The sequence below is a fragment of the Pleurodeles waltl genome, chromosome 11 (assembly GCF_031143425.1).
Source record: "Pleurodeles waltl isolate 20211129_DDA chromosome 11, aPleWal1.hap1.20221129, whole genome shotgun sequence".
NCBI lineage: Eukaryota > Metazoa > Chordata > Amphibia > Caudata > Salamandridae > Pleurodeles > Pleurodeles waltl.
In genome coordinates this window covers 15,604,114-15,622,468 of record NC_090450.1, presented here as the reverse complement: position 1 = coordinate 15,622,468, position 18,355 = coordinate 15,604,114, and the positions used below count along the sequence as shown (strand labels likewise).

General features: G+C 46.2%; 1 protein-coding gene across 1 annotated transcript in view; it reads left to right on the top strand.

Annotated features, from left to right (window-relative positions):
* Nucleotides 1-18,355, top strand: part of SLC51A (solute carrier family 51 member A) — a 53,497-nt gene that overhangs the window by 680 nt on the left and 34,462 nt on the right. The window contains exon 2 of the mRNA XM_069215396.1: nt 15,512-15,606. Within this exon, the coding sequence (XP_069071497.1) occupies nt 15,512-15,606 (95 nt within the window). The remainder of the gene's footprint in view (nt 1-15,511; nt 15,607-18,355) is intronic.

Sequence of the window (18,355 nt, the reverse complement as noted above, 5' to 3'; positions counted from 1 at the left end):
GGTCTATCAAGTGGGGCATTTCACAGGTGAAGATGAGGCAGAGAGGAAACCAGACCCGAGGTGAGCCTTCATTGTGGACCTCACGCAGAAGGGGCTAGAAAGTGGTAGTACTTGTGGGCACAGGGGTGGCACAGGGTGCCTATTCCAGGTAAAGACATGGAAGAGAAGAAACCAGACCCCAGGTCCTGGTCTATCAAGTGGGGCATTTCACAGGTGAAGACGAGCCAGAGATGAAACCAGACCCGAGGTGAACCTTCATTGTGGACCTCATGCAGAGGGGGCCAGGGAGTGGTAGTACTTGTGGGCACAAGGGTGGCACAGGGTGCCTACTTCTAATGAACACATGGCAGAGATGAAACCAGACCTCAAGCAGAAGAGGTAGGATGTGGTGGAACTTGTTGGGCACAGGGGTGGTAAGGGGTGCCTATTCCAGGTAAAGACATGGAAGAGAAGAAACCAGACCCCAGGTCCTGGTCCATCAAGTGGGGCAATCCACAGGTGAAGGTGTGACAGATCTGAAACTAGACCGTAGATACGCCTTCATCGTGGCCCTCGCGTCCATAGGAGAATAGGACGGGGCAGTAGTTGTGGACATAGACGTGGCAGAAGGAGCATACCTCATTTCAGGACACAGACCCCACGGAAAAGACAAAGGAACGTGTTCCTGATCCATGGGTTCACGCCCCACCTTGTGGTATTGCATGCGTACAGAGTTGGCCAGGGGCACATTCATTATGCCAGGGTTGGATTTCTAAAGAGAGACTATGCCCTCCAGCCCCCTGAAGGCTCTGAACCTGTTGCCCATGAAGGGTGGACGCCATGGGGGCCACGGTGATGCATCTGTCAGAGATAGTAGCTGAGTGACACTACACCAGCATGGGTGATTTGTGGGCGGCAGATGAAAGTTGCATTTAGAGGGGGAAGTGTGGGTGGTTTTGTCTGAAGGCAGGGTGGTGAGCACCCAATGCGGTGTTGGGCTGGAGGGGTCACTACACCACATACGAAAAGTGATATATCAAACACCAAAAACATTGCATCCCTTACATCAACCATGACTACTTTGCCAACGCACCTAGATGTGGAGTTGATGGTATTAAATATAAAGATAATAGTTTTGTTGCTAAAAATAGTAAATATGGGCCTGATTTACAAAATGTTTTAACAGTCGCAAACCCTCAGATTTGGTAAATCGGAGAGTTTGCAACCACTAAGGCACTTTTTGTAATTTACTAAACCCAATTAACGATTCCAGAAACGTTTTCAGAATCTTCAAATGTGAACATTAAGAAATTTCTCTTTGGAGGGGGCATGGTAAGGACATCCATTCCAAATACTGATTCCTTAAGTGGTGCACTGATGTTTTGTGACCAAAATTTGATGGCAATACATTAATATTTTAACACCAAATCTAAATCGGGTGATAAGCAATTGACAAACACCAAGAGGTCCCCAGGGGCCCTTCCTCTTTGAGAATGTTAACAAAAATCTTTTTTTTTGTAGTAGGCAGTTGGGGCTCCTAAAAAAGGTTTGTTTAACTTTTCATTTCATTTTTAAATGCAACCCTTTTTCTTTTTAGGAAAATTGGTTGCATAAACAAAAAAAGGCTGCTTTCTTAGAAAGTAATCACAGACCTGGTGGTCTGCTGACTCCAGAAGACCACCCTGACTATGACTCTAGCCAATCGTAGTGGGTCGCGAATTGCGATCCGCCTCCTGCCTATTAATGAGGTAGGTCACATTGCGATTCAGAATTTTATGAACCGACCTATTAGTACATAGGTATGTTGCAACATTAACTTCCTTTCGCAATAAAGCAGGTGCACATTTTAAAGCCACTGTTTGTGAATTAGAAATCTGTGCCTCAAGCCCTATATTCTGAAAGTTGGAATCTAGCATATCACTTTGGCCCTCATTACCACCCTGGCGGTCGATTTTAAAGCGGCGTTAACACCGCCAACAGGCCGGCGGTAAAAAAAAAAAGGGATTTTGTCCCTGATGGTAACTGCCATCAATGACCGCCACTTTAACACTTCGGTCTCCAGCTCGGCGGTCGTCACAATCTCACCCTTGGGATTACGACCCAGCCTACCGCCATGGTTTTCGTGCCAAACTTACTGCCACGAAAACCATGGCGGTAGGCACTCTCAGTGCCAGGGAATCCCTTCCCTGGCACTGATCGTGGTCTCCCCCACCCTCCCCCCAGAGTTCTCTCCCACCCTCCACCTCCCTCTCCAGCCCCTCACACATATACATACCCGCACGCGCACCCATATACACACATGCACACACGCATACCCACCACCACCCACGCATGCACACATACATACCCACACACTGCAACACACACCAACATACCTTGTCACACACAGCACTCACAATCACTCATTCACGCACGCATTCAACACGACTCACACCTGCATGCAGGCATTCCAAAACATACACACACCCCCCCCCCACATACACACAACACCCCCACCCACTCTACTGTCGGAGAACCTGACTTACCTGCTTGCAGTGGGTCCTCCAGCTGGAGATGGTCTCTGCCGCTGCAGTCAGCAGCAGCTTCTGCCAGCAAAACACCGCCAGGCCGTATCATTGCTCATGATACGGTCGGCGGTGTTTTGCTGGCTTGGCGGTGCTGCTGTCAGCAGTGCCGCCTTACCGCAGTCCGCCACCATGACCGGCGGCGGTGTTCCGCAAGCATTCTGGTGGAATACCGTCAGTGGTCATGATATGCGTAGATGGCTGGTAGCCCCGGCGGCGGTATGTTGGCGGCTGTCGCTGTGGCAGTAGGCGGTAGTTACCACCAATGTTGTAATGAGGGCCTTTGTGTTTTTAGCTGCTAAGTTGCTCAAGTTTTTTCTGTGGTTGAGCTGCTTCCATGAATCAAGCTAAGGATACCAACTTAGGTCCTAGTTACGATCTTAGAGATGGAATAATCTGTAACAAATGTGACGGATATTCCGTCCGCTGTATTACGATCTCCACAGGATATAATGGAATCGTAATATGGCGGGGGTGATATCATTTGTTTGTGATGGAGTAACCCCTTCCGCCAAGTTCATAATCAAGCCCTTACGTTTTAGCTCCCAGTTTAAATGTCCTTCTTATCTAGTGTTTTAAAAGTTTCAGTTTTGAATTTAGCTTTTTTGTCCACATGTACTTTATTAATCTGCTAATATTATTTAATTTTCAAAACAGTCACTGACTCCTCAGTAGGCGTCCCTGGGGTCTGCGGACCCCAAGTTAAGGGCCACTGCACTTTTTAAATTGTCAGTAGAGTAAAACGTACAGATGCGGATCCAGCTTCTGAGTTAAGGATCAGTGATCTTGAAATATGGTGCGTAGAAGCTGCAGGCAGAGGTGATTACCTGTCCCTGATTTTCAGGGTCAGTCCTAGAGTTCATTGGCTCGTCTTTGACTGACCGGAGGGCCGATGCTAGAGCCATGTGAGATAGCGACTCACCCAGCGTGTGGTTGGCCAGCCTTGCGGTGCTTAAGTTGTGAAAGAAAGAGTGCTTCTGCCAAAATCTCTGCTCAGAAGTCTGCCCCGGTGCAATTAAATGTCGGCACGCCGAATACTGAGGCTGCTTTGCCTTAAATCCAGCTCATGCCCCTTTAATCCACTACCAGACACTTCCTGCACAATATCTCACTCCTGCGCGTTCCTGCTTCCTCCCTTTGTGATGTTTTTTCATGTTTCTACTACTCCTTCTTTCACCTTTTTGTGCTTTTCCTTCTCTTGCTCTTGGGAGACATTTAATCTGAAAAAATACATTCCAGTCCCCCGGAATGAGTGCTAGTGGCCCCCACCTGAAAACACCAGCTCAAATTAAGCACTGCAGCCCAGCAGCGGCTGGCATGTAGGCAGACTGGAGGGGGGGCGGGCAAATGTGGTGTTAGTGCGTGCATGCATGCAAGGTGAGTGGTGTAAATAACAATTAAGAAAAACGCGTTCCTTGCTTGCTGCACGGTGTCCAACGTCCTCCTCGCTCCAGTCTCCTCTCTGGCTCCAGCAAATTCCCTGAATCAATCCTGGTGCTGCTTTCATGCTGGTAACCAGGATTGGAGGGAGTGGCCTCGTTTGGCACTCACAGGAGCACTGGAGGCCTGTGCTTCCTCTAACCCAGCTGCCTTAAGTTAAAGTGCGCATGTCTGACTGGCCGTTGCAGGACAGCCGGCCAAAGGGACATGCGCACTTTAGAGTTAAGTGCACAGCTCACTGCTGTCACTCAGCAGCAGTGGCCCCGCCCTGACTCGGTTCAGGATGGGAGGATGGAAAATAAAATGGTAAAAAATGAAATATATTACCATTTTATTTTTCACCCCTGGGGGGCATGTTAGGCAGAGGGGCGACACTCCTCTGCCCTAAAGGAGAACCCGCTGCTGCTGCGGCCTTACACTTCACTGAAGAACTGAGCGGGGGTCTAAAGGTACTGTCCTGTGCAGTTAAGGTGCCTATTACCTACTCACCTTGGTTCTTGAAATCAACAGTGAATGCTGCTGAAGCCAAAAAGCCAGTAATTATATGACTTTAGTGCCATGTGAATCAGAAACAAGATATGCTATTTTGCAAACTATGAGAGAACTGGGAGAATACATTGGTAGCAGGACTCCATCACAATGATGAACAAGCATTGGCAAAACTAATAGTCATAGCTTTGGCAATCACTCGGTGCTTAATTTGAGCCAGTGTTTGCTGGTGTGCCCACCACCTCTCGTTTTTGGGAACGGGCACTCAGTGTCTATTAGTGGATTAAAGAGGCCAAAGGTGAATTCAAGACTGCGTTGCCTTAGTAAGGCGCTGACAATTAACAGTACCAGCCACGGGTCTTTAAGCAGAGTTTTGGGCACCAGCATTCTTTCTGTTACAAATTAAGCACCGACCAAGCTCCAGCAATATTATTTTTAAAAACATTTTGTTGGAATCTTATGGTACAAAACTAAAAAGAAGAAAAAAGAAAACATGCCACTACCTCAATGTCATGGCAATATGCTTGCAATAAATATTTTACATAAGAAAAGATTACCAATCTCCTCTCATTTTATAGACCATTCCAGATGCTTCCAGGTAGATGTTCTTAGGATGTGTATAGAAAGCTTTTATAATTTTAATGCACATCACACACAAATATGATTCTTATTAGCACAAACAAAATATGCTATTGGCTTCCAATTAGTGTCGGCTAAAACATTGTTAAAACATAGAAAATCACAAAAAAAGAAAATATACATTGGCAAAGCTGTGTAGCATCAACAAAATCTTTTTTTTGCAAATGCCGTGCAGCATTGACAAAAATAATAATAAACAGATTGAAATGATATGTACACAAGCATGAGCACGTATACATCACGATGGAGTGGCAGCCCAGCATCCTACATAACATAACAAAATTTGAGGGGGCCCTCTGGAAAATACATGGAGGCCCCCCTCCAGACTCACTCAGGATCTCTCATGCCAGGTTACTGTGCTGAGGGGGCTCCCCCTCATCAGAGGGGCTGCGGGGGTCCTTGTTACACCCATGGTATACATACAACATGACGCAGCCATCATTTTGCTCCTTTTTTTTTACTTATCATTCCAAGATGGCGGATGACACTTAAAGTAATCTGTAAAAAAGGAATTTAAGTGTGCACGAAAGTGTGTGTTAAAAGTGGAGAGTCCAGCAGAAAAAGGCATCTGCTGGGCTCTCCAAAACCTTTTTTTTTAAAACATGTTTTTTGTCTGAGGACCACAACAGGGGACTTAGGGGCACAACAGAGGAGTCGCTGGCGAGCAACAGAGGAGCTTGAGGAAGGGAGGAGTAAAGAAATAAGTATATTAAAAAAAAAAAAAGATGTGTTGGGGGAAGCTATGGACGAGATGTGAGTGGAGGGAGCAACATGGAGCACGGAACAGGAAGGTGGTGCTATCTGAGGGGTTAAGCAGACCACAACCGGGAGAGCAAAAACCACGCTGGAAGAAAAAAAAGAGTTCCCTAAAAGTGAGCAGTGGAAGGTCACACCCCATCCATCAAGTGGAAAACAAATGGAAGGGGGTGAAAACCCAGGCAATGGTCTGCAACAAGCTGGCTACAAGCGCACTGTAAGTGTTGCTGTGGTCCACAGGAGGTCTTTCACAGGGAGCGAAAAGCTGTCTGTTGGCAAGACCTAAAAATGACAAGGAACTGAAAGAAAAAAAAAGCATTTGCCAAGTAAACTATAGGCCCACCAACGCTGGCACTGAAGGGCACTTCTTTTCAGGTGGATGTGCACAAGTGATAAGGAAAAAAAGTCCGTCACTGCTGGAGGAAGACACCCAGGGGCATATTTATACTCCGTTTGCGCCAAATTTGCGTTGTTTTTTTCGACGCAAATTCGGTGCAAAACTAACGCTATATTTATACTTTGGCGTTAGACGCGTCTAGCGCCAAAGTATGAGGAAAGAGCGTCATTTTTTTGCGTGAACGCCTTCCTTGCGTTAATGAGATGCAAGGTAGGCGTTCCCGTCTAAAAAAATGACTGCGACGCAAATGCGTCGTATTTATACTCCCGGGCAAAAATCACGCCCGGGAGTGGGCGGGGCCAAAAACCCCGCATTTGCGCCTCTTTTTAACGCCTGGGTCAGGGCAGGCGTTAAGGGACCTGTGGGCTCAAAATGAGCCCACAGCTGCCCTCCCATGCCCCCAGGGACCCCCCCTGCCACCCTTGCCCACCCCAGGAGGACACCCAAGGATGGAGGGACCCATCCCAGGGACATTCAGGTAAGTTCAGGTAAGTATAATTTTTTTTTTTTTTATATTTTTTTTTGGCATAGGGGGGCCTGATTTGTGCCCCCCTACATGCCACAATGCCCAATGACCATGCCCAGGGGACATAAGTCCCCTGGGCATGGCCATTGGGCAAGGGGGCATGACTCCTGTCTTTACTAAGACAGGAGTCATGTAAATGGCGTCTGGGCGTCGTTAAAAATGGCGCAAATCGGGTGGGGGCGATTTATTTGCCTCAACCTGACTTGCCCCATTTTAAGACGCCCTAACGCCATTTTTCCCTACGCTGGCGCTGCCTGGTGTACGTGGTTTTTTTCCACGCACACCAGGCAGCGCCGGTCTGCTAGCGCCGGCTAACGCCATTCAATAAATACGGCGCCCGCATGGCGCTTCAGAATGGCGTTAGCTGGCGCTAATCTTTTTGGCGCAAAACTGCGATAGCGCAGTTTTGCGTCAAAAAGTATAAATATGGCCCCCAATGTCTGAAGCAGGCTGACCCACAGCCCCTCTGCTGTTTACTCTGATGAACAGAAGCACAATGTGTATGGGGGAGAATGGCAAATGGACGGACACCTAAAATCCCTCTCCGTTTTTTATTATATATGTGGTTTTATTTATGTTTTTTATTAGCTAAAGCTGGGAAAACAGTTAAAGCTGTCCTTAGGCCAGACCTAAAAAAGAATGCCATCTTCTTAACCCTCAAAACGTTCATTTGTTAAATAAAATGTAAATCTAAAATAACTGAAGAAATTTAGTAAAATCAAGAGTTTAATTGTGTTTCGAGATCAAAGCAAAGGGAAAGTCATTCCCACTGTGAACCTTGAACACCACAGCGGCAAATGAGCTCAAAAGATTCCAATGTTGCTGTCATTATGTGTTTCCTTGTTGGTCTGAAAACAAGACTCACCAGTTAAGCAGGAGGTTTGGAAACCAAATGAGTGAGCTGTAAGACTGGTAACTGGCCTCAGATGATTGCCTCACATAGGCAATCCCTTGGGTTTATGCAATATCATTTATTTAGGTTGGTGCTTGTTCGCAACTCTGGGTGTAGCTGTGCTGCTCAGCGTCAGAGTAAATCCTGCACGGTTTCTTCAAATATGTAGCTACGAATCCACAGGATTTTGGCGAGAAAGTGTCCTGCCTTTTCCTTCTTCAGACAAGTGTTGTAAGTCCTAGAATTCAACATTCTCAATCACCATGCTCTTAGAATTCATCCATTCTTGTGCAAGATTGGACAGCTGACACGTGTTTCGCTCACAGGGCTGCAAGTGACTCTTGCTAACTTTTTCAAGGCTTTCGCCTGTATTTAGTTTAAAAATATCCTTAACAGTGAGTAGGGTTTAGAAAACAAACAGTATTTTACAATGTCTTCTGGACACCAGCAACTACCCAAGGAGGGTGTTAGAGGTTCAAAAATCTATTGAGGACATTTGAAACCTGACACAGCATTCATATTGTTTAAATCCCTGATTAGTCTTACATGCTTTGCTTTAATTACAGCCCATAATTATCTAAATGATGTAGATTAAACTCCCAAAGTTGAAAAGCATCCCCTCTTGTCCTAATGCCTTCCATCTTGCATAAGCCCTTGTGCTAACCGATGGTCTGGAGGTTGTCTAGTCTACTGTTGAATCTAAAATCCTTCGATGGCCACATATTTGATAGGGTGGACACCTCTGTATAACGATTTTAAGTAATTATGCAATTAAGTGATTCATTCATTCATTCTGTTCTAGTGTACTGATTATTTAGGTGTGACCAGACAGCTTTAGCTGTCTGCCAGGTGCATTGCTTCATTTCTAAAGTGTAGTGGCCCAAAGCTTTTCTTGGAAGGTTGCCATCAGCGCGGCCAACTTTTCAGGACTGCTGAACACACCAAAGCTAATTTGGGCTTCACCTCATGTCTCTTTCTTCCACCATCCAACACTTCTTGCCTCTTTTTCTCACACTTGCAGACTCTGTCCCTGTTTCCCTGTCTGCCTCGTCCACCTTCTTTCACCCCTTATGCCCTCATGCCTTGCTCCGGGTCAATGTCTGTGATGCAAAATACGTTTGGCCAAATGACATGAAAGCAGAAAAAAGAAACGAGTGGTGGTGCCTCCCAAATACACTCAAATACTGTAACCAAAATATTGTCTGACAGAAATATGAAATCATGCATTTATTTTACGAAAAGAGTGGCTCATTGGAGGTAACAATAGAAAATCTATACCCAACCAGACAATATTCTTGCATATATTTAGGGCATACAGGAAGTGAGGTCTCCAACAGACACTTGAGTTAGCTACCTTGATATTGCATGACTTGTGGTCAAGTACCACAAACTTCAGGTGATGCCAAGTTGGATATTAGACCAACTTGTATGAAATGGACCAGTTTTGCATCACACTGATTGCTGTAGAGTGTCACTAATACTGCTGGCCATCCTTATATAGGTTCCCCCAAAATGTTAATATTGCGATGTGAACATCCTTGGGTCTGATACCTTTGAGTGTTGCTCTATTTATTTGCTCACATGAACAATGTCATGTTAACGTCCAGTGAGTGAAGGTTGTTTCACCGGGCGGAACAGCATCTGAGCAGATGGTGTGTGACAGACTGGAGATGCTGGCCCTCTGTACAATCAGGGGCTCATTCTCCCAGTTCCCACCTTCAGGAGCACCCATACTAAACAATAAAGTGCACCTATATCTCTCTCTTCACGTCCCACATGCACTCCCTCCTAAGACCACTTTTACGCTGCTAAAAAGGCACTTCTTGAAAGAATTGCAACAAACATGCCAAACTCCTGCCACAATCCTATATGATGTGACACAACTCCATAACCTGCAGTCATTGGGGTTTCCCAGATTTGACCAATAAAAATTTGGCAACAACATCTCTTGTGGGCCAAGGGGAGATTTTTGGACCAGTTGCACAGACTCTTGGGATCTCCCACAAATTATGCCCAAGAGGACTGAGTTTTTTAGACCCAGTGTTGAGGAGTTCCTCAGCATCATCTAGGCAATACTGCTTCTAACATCCATTCACCATCGCAAGGTCATTTTACAAATGGGAAAAGACTTGGTGATGAGGTGTCCCAGCCTCACCTTTCCAGCAAAGACGAGATTTGCCCATGTTGATGTAGGACAATTTCCCGCTACGAGAAGTCACAAGCCAGTCAAATCTGTTGATCAAGAGCTCCTACGACTGCAATCCAAGCTTGTGGAACACTCCATGGATAACCTTCGCGGGCAATGAAAAAAGTACAAAGGGTGAGTTGAAGAACAAGATGTGATCAAGCTGGTGAGTCCCAAACATTGACATCAGTTCCACCTGTAAATTGGCCACTCTGTACAATGCTCATGGATATACGGAGCACCAAAACCCACACTCTTACCACAAGTCACATGCCTAGGGCTACCTGATGATTCCATTCTATTTGCATACCATTATTTATGTCCTTTTGTTCAACATATGAGTGCATTCTGGGAGTTGTAGTCTTGGGGCAAAATAATTGGAAACAATGATTTGTGAAACAGAAGATATGGGCTGGAAAAGTTGTGTCCCAGAGATATGGTGTCATCTGGTCACTCCACCCATCCCTGAAGAGAGCTTCCTTAATACCAAGTGCCAAAGTACTGTGGGCATGTCCAGCCTTATATTTCTTTTGATGATTTATTTATAAGGTGACACATATAGGGTAATCATCAACTACCCTCAGAGGTTGACACAAATCTTTGGACTCAGATAGGAGTGTGATAACGCTTCTAAACCACATTAAACAAATTACACAACAATCTAATCAAAATTTTAAAACAATTTTCATAAGGAGACATTAATTAGTCACTCACCTTTGGCCATGAATAACCACACCAGTTGAATACAATTTAACAATTTATTTCTCCATATTAACAATGCTAATGTCACCTAGATCTTACAAAACACCAAATGATAAAAGTAAAGAATCAAAAATGGCAGCCTGCCCAAAGCAGATAAAGAATCTATGCAATCAAGCAATTTAATTAGCATTCAAGGTTAACCACCCAGGAAAACAACTAGAGAATGTGGAATAACGAGATTTAATACATTTACTCACACAGATGAATTAATAACCAATTTTATTCAAATAGTCAAACCAGGAATGACATCCTAACTAGCCTTTAATTAGACACGCATGTTTGGCATGCATGCAAAAAGGAAAAAGCAGACAAAATGTTAATTTGGAAAACATCTAGCTAGGGCGATAATCAAAACAGCGGATGGATTTCTAAAAGAGAGAAAATACAAAAACCTGCAAAAGACAATTGCACATTTTGTATCTCTTCTTAATGGATCGGATCGGCATGCAGCGAAGCTATTATCAGCAGAGCATCTTCAGTCTTCATTCAGAACAGGGGAACCGTTCCGTAAGATTGGCCTTAGTGCAACTGAACCCTTGAGCAATAGCAAACAGCAGATCCGCAGTCACTGAATGTTAGAAAGAATCTCCCACTTGCATCATCTGTAACCGCTAGGTTAAAACCCTAGAAAGCAACTAACTAGATTACTATTGGTCAGTCTGCGGGGTGGTTTAGGTCAGAACCAATTAACCTTCTTCCACATTTCAGAAGTATCTTTTCTTCATTTCCTGCATTCACGATTGGCTCACCTTCTCTCACTGCAGTCACCAGTTTCCACAGTAGAATACAGTTGTTGCGGGTTATACATGAGCACTAAAGACTGTTGTTCCTGGGTACACATTATCTAACCTCAGGAAAACAGACAAATGTTACAACATAAGAGCATCATTTTTCCACAGTGAGCAAGTCACACAGGATGCTTAGAGAAACATTTTGCAGCGTTAACATTTTTAAATATTGCCTTCTAGAATTTCACTACATGAGGCCTTTTTAAAACCAATGCTAAAACATGAAGAATAAAACATTTCATAATATTTAAGCTATTAATCCTTTTAGTACATAATAATATTCAATTTTCAGCACATTTAATTATGAATAAACAAAATACATTTTCATTAGGCAATTATTTATTATTATTACGAAGCAGATTGTGGCTGCCACCAAGGTGATCATATTTTCCAAAAGCCACGTTTTCGTTTAATCGTTTAAATACATGTTATTTCATTACATTCTGGTGTCACCATTTTTATTAATAATGATTACACTCCAACAGTACTAATTGTGTGAAAATTATCCTCCCACTCTCCAAGGTGTTGAACAGCAGAGGATGTGTTCTTCGTTCGAAAATAAGTAAAACCAGGGTCTGATTGTCTTGTTTGTGCATCAAAGAACATCTGTGAGAGTAAAGTTCAGTCCCGATTCTTAGATTACAAGTCTGGGAATGCGTCAGAGTCCTACGCCACCTCAGGGGTAGCGTAAGAGAGACGCAACGGGGAGAAATATATTTATTTTTCCCATTTGTACTTCTTTCTATGCATGCTGCAGTTTGCAGCACATATAGGAAGAGGAAAACACCTCTTGTGATTGTTTTTGTGCAGGAAGGTGTAGGTTCTTGCACAAAAACTATCACCCCCACAAAGTAGGTACCTTTGCAGAATGGTGCAAGGGTGTCTGAGTTGGCGCTAGGCAGCAATTTGTGCACCAGCGCAGGGGGAGAGGATAGAAATGCACCGTATCTTGTAGATACAGCACATTTCTGCCCATTCCCGGTGGCGCTTAGAAGTGCAGCAAGGTCACACTGCACCACGGGCCTCGTAAATGAGGCCCCATGTATTTAAAACCTTTTACTATATGTTTCGAACCTTTAACCTGATGTACCCTCGAACATTGCTCTGGGGCTTGTCCTTACTCCCCAGCCAGGCCACCAAGGGTGGCCCAAGATGTCACTGTTTGACACTGAGGGGTATGTTTACTAAGCTTTTACGCTGTGTTTGCATCACAAAAGAGAGAAAACTCCAAAAAACTCTCAAGTTAATATTGTGGGGCAGCAGAGATCCTGATCACGGCTGGGCTCCACCAGTCCTTAATAGATCCCTAAAATGTCTGTTTTCCTTGGCAGCGGTTCCAGAACGGTTCTGAGCTCCACCAGCTAAGACTTAAATCTCTAACATGTCTCTTTTTCTAACATGCCTCTTTCCTTCAGATGTATCTTCCCCCACGGGTCTCTTTTCCTAACGTCTCTTTCTCTCACATGTTTCTTTCTCTCACGTCTCTTTTTCTGACATGTCTCTTTAACTCATGTCTGTTTCTCTCACATGTATCTTTCCCTCATTTGTCTCTTTTCCTAACATATCTCTTTCTCTCACTTCTCTTTTTTTTTTACACGTCTCTTTTCCTCACGTCTCTTTTTCTCACCTCTTTCTTTCCCTCACGTGTCTCTTTCCCTTATGTCTCTTTCTCTCACATGTTTCTTTCTCTCACGTCTCTTTTTCTGACATGTCTCTTTTCCTCATGTCTCTTTCTCTCACATGTTTCTTTCCCTCACTTTTCTCTTTTCCTAACATATCTTTCTCTCACGTCTCTTTTTCTGACATGTCTCTTTTCCTCACGTCTCTTTCTCTCACCTGTTTCTTTCCCTCACGTGTCTCTTTCCCTTATGTCTCTTTCACTCACATGTCTCTTTCCCTCACATTTCTACTTCCCTCACACATCTCTTTCACTCATGTGCCTCTTTTCCTAAAATGTCTCTTTTTCTAGCATGTCTCTTTCCCTCAAGTGTCTCTTTCCTTCACGTTTTATTCTCTCACATCTTTTCTCCTCACGTCTCTTTCTCCCACGTCTGTTTCCCTCACATGTCCACTTCCCTCACATGTCTCTTTCACTCACGTGCCTCTTTTCCTAAAATGTCTTTTTCTAACATGTCTCTTTCCCTCACGTGTCTCTTTCCCTCACGTTTCAATCTCACATCTCTTCCCCTCACGTCTTTCGCTCACATGTCTGTTTCCCTCACATGTCTACTCCCCTCACATGTTTCTTTCACTCATGTGCCTCTTTACCTAAAATGTCTCTTTTTCTAACATGTTTCTTTCCCTGAGCGTGTCTCTTTCCCTCGCATATTTCTTTCCCTTCCCATGTCTCTTTTCCAAACATGTCTCTTTCCTTCACGTCTCTTTTATCTTGCATGTCTCTTTCCCTCACATGTCTCTTTCCCTCACATGTCTCTTTCCCTTACATGTCTCTTTCCATCACACGTCTCTTTTCCTAACATGTTTCTTTCCCTCGCATGTCTCTTTCCAACAAACATCTCTTTCCCTCACATGTCTTTTTCCATCACACGTCTCTTTTCCTAACATGTCTCTTTCCCTCACATCTCTTTCCATCACAGGTCTCTTTTGCTAACATGTCTATTTCCCTCGCATGTCTCTTTCCCTCACAGTTCTTTTTTCCTAACATGTCTCTTTCCCTCACATGTCTCTTTACCTCACATGTCTCTTTCCATCACACGTCTCTTTTGCTAACATGTCTCGTTCCCTCACAGGTCTCTCTTCCTAACATGTCTCTTTCCCTCGCATGTCTCTTTCCATCACACGTCTCTTCCCATCACACGTCTCTTTTCCCTCATATGTCCCTTTCCCTCACAGGTCTCTTTTGCTAACAGGTCTGTTTCCCTCGCATGTCTCTTTCCATCACACGTCTCTTTCCCTCATATGTCTGTTTTGCTAACACGTCTCTTTCCATCACACGTCTCTTTCCCTCACAGGTCTCTTTCCATCACATGTCTCTTTCCATCACATGCCTCTTTCCATCACAGGTCTCTTTCCCTCACAGGTCTCTTTCCACCACATGTCTCTTTCCCTCACAGGTCTCTTTCCCTCACAAGTCTCTTTCCCTCACAGGTCTCTTTCCGTCACACGTCTCTTTCCATCACAGGTCTCTTTCCATCACATGTCTCTTTCCATCAGATGTCTCTTTCCCTCACAGGTCTCTTTCCATCACATGTCTCTTTCCCTCGCAGGTCTCTTTTGCTAACATGCCTCTTTCCATCACATGTCTCTTTCCCTCACATGTCTCTTTCCGTCACATGTCCCTTTCCGTCACATGTCCCTTTCCCTCACAGTTCGCTTTCCGTCACATGTCTCTTTCCCTCACAGGTCTCTTTCCGTCACATGTCTCTTTCTCTCACAGGTCTCTTTCCATCACATGTCTCTTTCCCTCACATGTTTCTTTCCCTCACAGGTCTCTTTTGCTAACATGCCTCTTTCCATCACATGTCTCTTTCCCTCACAGGTCTCTTTCCGTCACATGTCTCTTTCCGTCACATACCTCTTTCCCTCACAGGTCTCTTTCCCTTACAGGTCTCTTTTGCTAACATGTCTCTTTCCCTCACAGGTCTCTTTCCGTCACATGTCTCTTTCCCTCACAGTTCGCTTTCCGTCACATGTCTCTTTCCCTCACAGGTCTCTTTCCCTCACATGTCTCTTTCCCTCACATGTCTCTTTCCGTCACATGCCTCTTTCCGTCACATGTCTCTTTCCCTCACAGGTCTCTTTTGCTAACATGTCTCTTTTCATCACATGTCTCTTTCCGTCACATGTCTCTTTCCCTCACAGGTCTCTTTTGCTAACATCTCTCTTTCCATCACATGTCTCTTTCCGTCACATGTCTCTTTCCCTCACAGGTCTCTTTCCATCACATGCCTCTTTCCCTCACAGGTCTGTTTCCGTCACATGTCTTTTTCCCTCAAAGGTCTCTTTTGGTAACATGTCTCTTTCCCTCAAAGGTCTCTTTTGCTAACGTGTCTCTTTCCCTCACAGGTCTCTTTCCATCACATGCCTCTTTCCCTCACAGGTCTCTTTTGCTAACATGCCTCTTTCCCTCACAGGTTCCCTCCAGGCCTCATTGAATATTTGATCCGGAACCAGAGCGTACCCCTCGCCTGCTTCTCGCAGCCCCCCAGGTCTGCGGAGCTACTTCAACGTACGTATATTCAAAGGATGCTGCAGACATGTACCCCGGTGCCAGTGCGGGGTGAACGTGCCCCTTTCGCCTGATGTCATTCTTTATGGGGTGTTATTATTAAGGGGGCATCAGGGGGTGCTGGGGGATTCTCTTAACCCCGGCTCCGACTGGACGAACTTCGCCTCTGCTTCGTTTCTACGTGCGCTCAGGTTAAACTTTGGGGTTCTCGTGTATTGCCGTGGGCCCCATACCTCAGCGGTGCCCATTTCTACCCATGTGATGCTCAGTGTTTCCCGGTGCCCATGTGTACCCCATGTCCACCCCGTGCCCACGCGGGCTTCATTGACCCTCCTCAGTCTATGTCTTCCCATCTCTCTCTGATGCCAGGTATGTCGCATCTCTGCTCGGTGCCAACTCTGCTGGTCTTTTCACCAGTGCCATTGTGTGCCCACCTCGCCACGCTGCCATGTGAGCTGCTTGCACCCCTCGGCCCATGTGTTTCCCTTCTCTCTCTGATGCCAGGTATGTCGCACAACTGCTCGGTGCCATCTCTGCTAGGCCTTTCTCCAGTGCCCATGTATGCCCACCTCACCACGCTGCCATGTGAGCTGCTTGCACCCCTCAGCCCATGTGTTTCCTATCTCTCTCTGATGCCCAGGTCTGTCGCATCTCTGCTCGGTGCCATCTCTGCTATGCTTTTCACCAGTGCCCATGTGTGCCCCATCTCCACCCGGTGCCCACGCGGGCATCATTGCACCCACAGCCCAGGTGTTTCCCATCTCTCTTTGATGCCCAGGTATGTCGCATCTCCGCCTAGTGCCATCTCTGCTAGGCTTTTCACCAGTGCCCATGTGTGTTCACCTCACCATGTGAGCTGCTTGCACCCGTCGGCCCATGTGTTTCCCATCTCGGCTCCGCCTTTCACCAGCCTCAAATGTTCCACACTTCTCCTACAGTGCCCATGTATGCCCCGTAGTTCCCTGGTATCATATGTCCCTAGTGACAAAATGCGCCCAGACTCTCCACAGTGACCACATGCGCCTGGTCTGTCCCCCATCTCCCTAGTGACCACATGCAATCGGATTCTCCCCATCTCTCCCTAGTGACCACACGCGCCAGGACTCTCCTTATTTCTCCCTAGTGACCACTCGCGCCCGGACTCCCACCTCATCTCCCTAGTGACCACATGCAACCGGACTCCCATCTCTCCCGAGTGACCATATGCCCCCGGACTCTCGGAAGTCCGGATATGCCCTGTCTGTCCCTCCTCACTCCTGTTCCCAAAGGCTTTTAACTGGTTGCATGTTTCCCCTCTACCAAGGAGCCCACCACATGAAAGTCTAGTATGTCAGGATGGTATTTCTGGTGTTTCTTCCCTGTCTGTAGGACAGGCCTTGGGCCCTCTGCCAAAGAGCCCATTTCATGGGAGGGTGGTATGTCTGTCTGCACATGGGAGGGTGGTATGTCTGTCTGTGGGACAGGCCTTGGGCGCTCTGCCAAGGAGCCCATCTCATGGGAGGGTGGTATGTCTGTCTGCACATGGGAGGATGGTATGTCTGTCTGTGGGACAGGCCTTGGGCGCTCTGCCAAGGAGCCCATCTCATGGGAGGGTGGTATGTCTGTCTGCACATGGGAGGGTGGTATGTCTGTCTGTGGGACAGGCCTTGGGCGCTCTGCCAAGGAGCCCATCTCATGGGAGGGTGGTATGTCTGTCTGCACATGGGAGGATGGTATGTCTCTGTGTCGGACAGGCCTTGGGCCCTCTGCCAAGGAGCCCATCACATGGGAGAGTTGTATGTCTGTCTGCACATGGAAGGGTGGTTTGTCTGAGCCCATCACATGGGAGGGTGGTTTGTCTGTCCGTGGGACAGGCCTTGGGCGCTCTGCCATGGAGCCCATCACATGGGAGGGTGGTATGTCTGTCTGCACATGGGAGGGTGGTTTGTCTGTCTCTGGGACAGGCCTTGGGCGCTCTGCCAAGGAGCCCATCACATGGGATGGTTGTATGTCTGTCGGACAGGTCTTGGGCCCTGTGCCAAGGAGCCCATCACATGGGAGGGTGGTATGCCTGTCTGTGGGACAGGCCTTGGGTCCTCTGTGCACCTGCTGTATTTAACAACTCCAGCAACAGCCGGAAGGACCATACGCCCCAGGGCCCAGGCCGCAGGCTGTCCCTCTGGGTGTCCCCATTGATGCCGCTTCATAGGAGGCTTTTCTTCCCTGACGGTGTTTGTTATTTGTGGGTCCGGCCACCGTGGGCTTAAACTGTCTGTGGGTGACCACAACACACATGGCATGACAGAGACGGTCGCTCTAATATGGAAAGCACAGTTTCTCTAAAAGAGCTATGCAGCTATGTGAGCTTAGAAGATGAACATTTTTTTTGCAACCTTTGCAAGGTCTATGGAAAGTGCAATTTGGCGAATTTTGAGAATTATATTTTATTCCTGGGTTTTCGCTTGAAATCGTGACTTTTGTGACAATTTGTGCAGAATAAGTGCTTTTTTTAGTAGTAAAAGTGGTTCTTCAGAAACAGTCCTGGCAGAGACCAGCGAGTGATCTTTACTTTGGCAATGCTGCTGGGCTTAGAAAACTTCTGCAAAGGTAAACTTACAAAGAAAATGTCTGCATCCGTTTTCCAGCATGGAATTATGTCACAAACGTGAAAGGTGCGTGAACGGCGCCGCACAGGCAGTATTTGGCTTGGCTCGGTTGGCTGGGAATATTTCAACCCATGTGTGGAGGAAAAACTTCAGGGGCCTAGAAG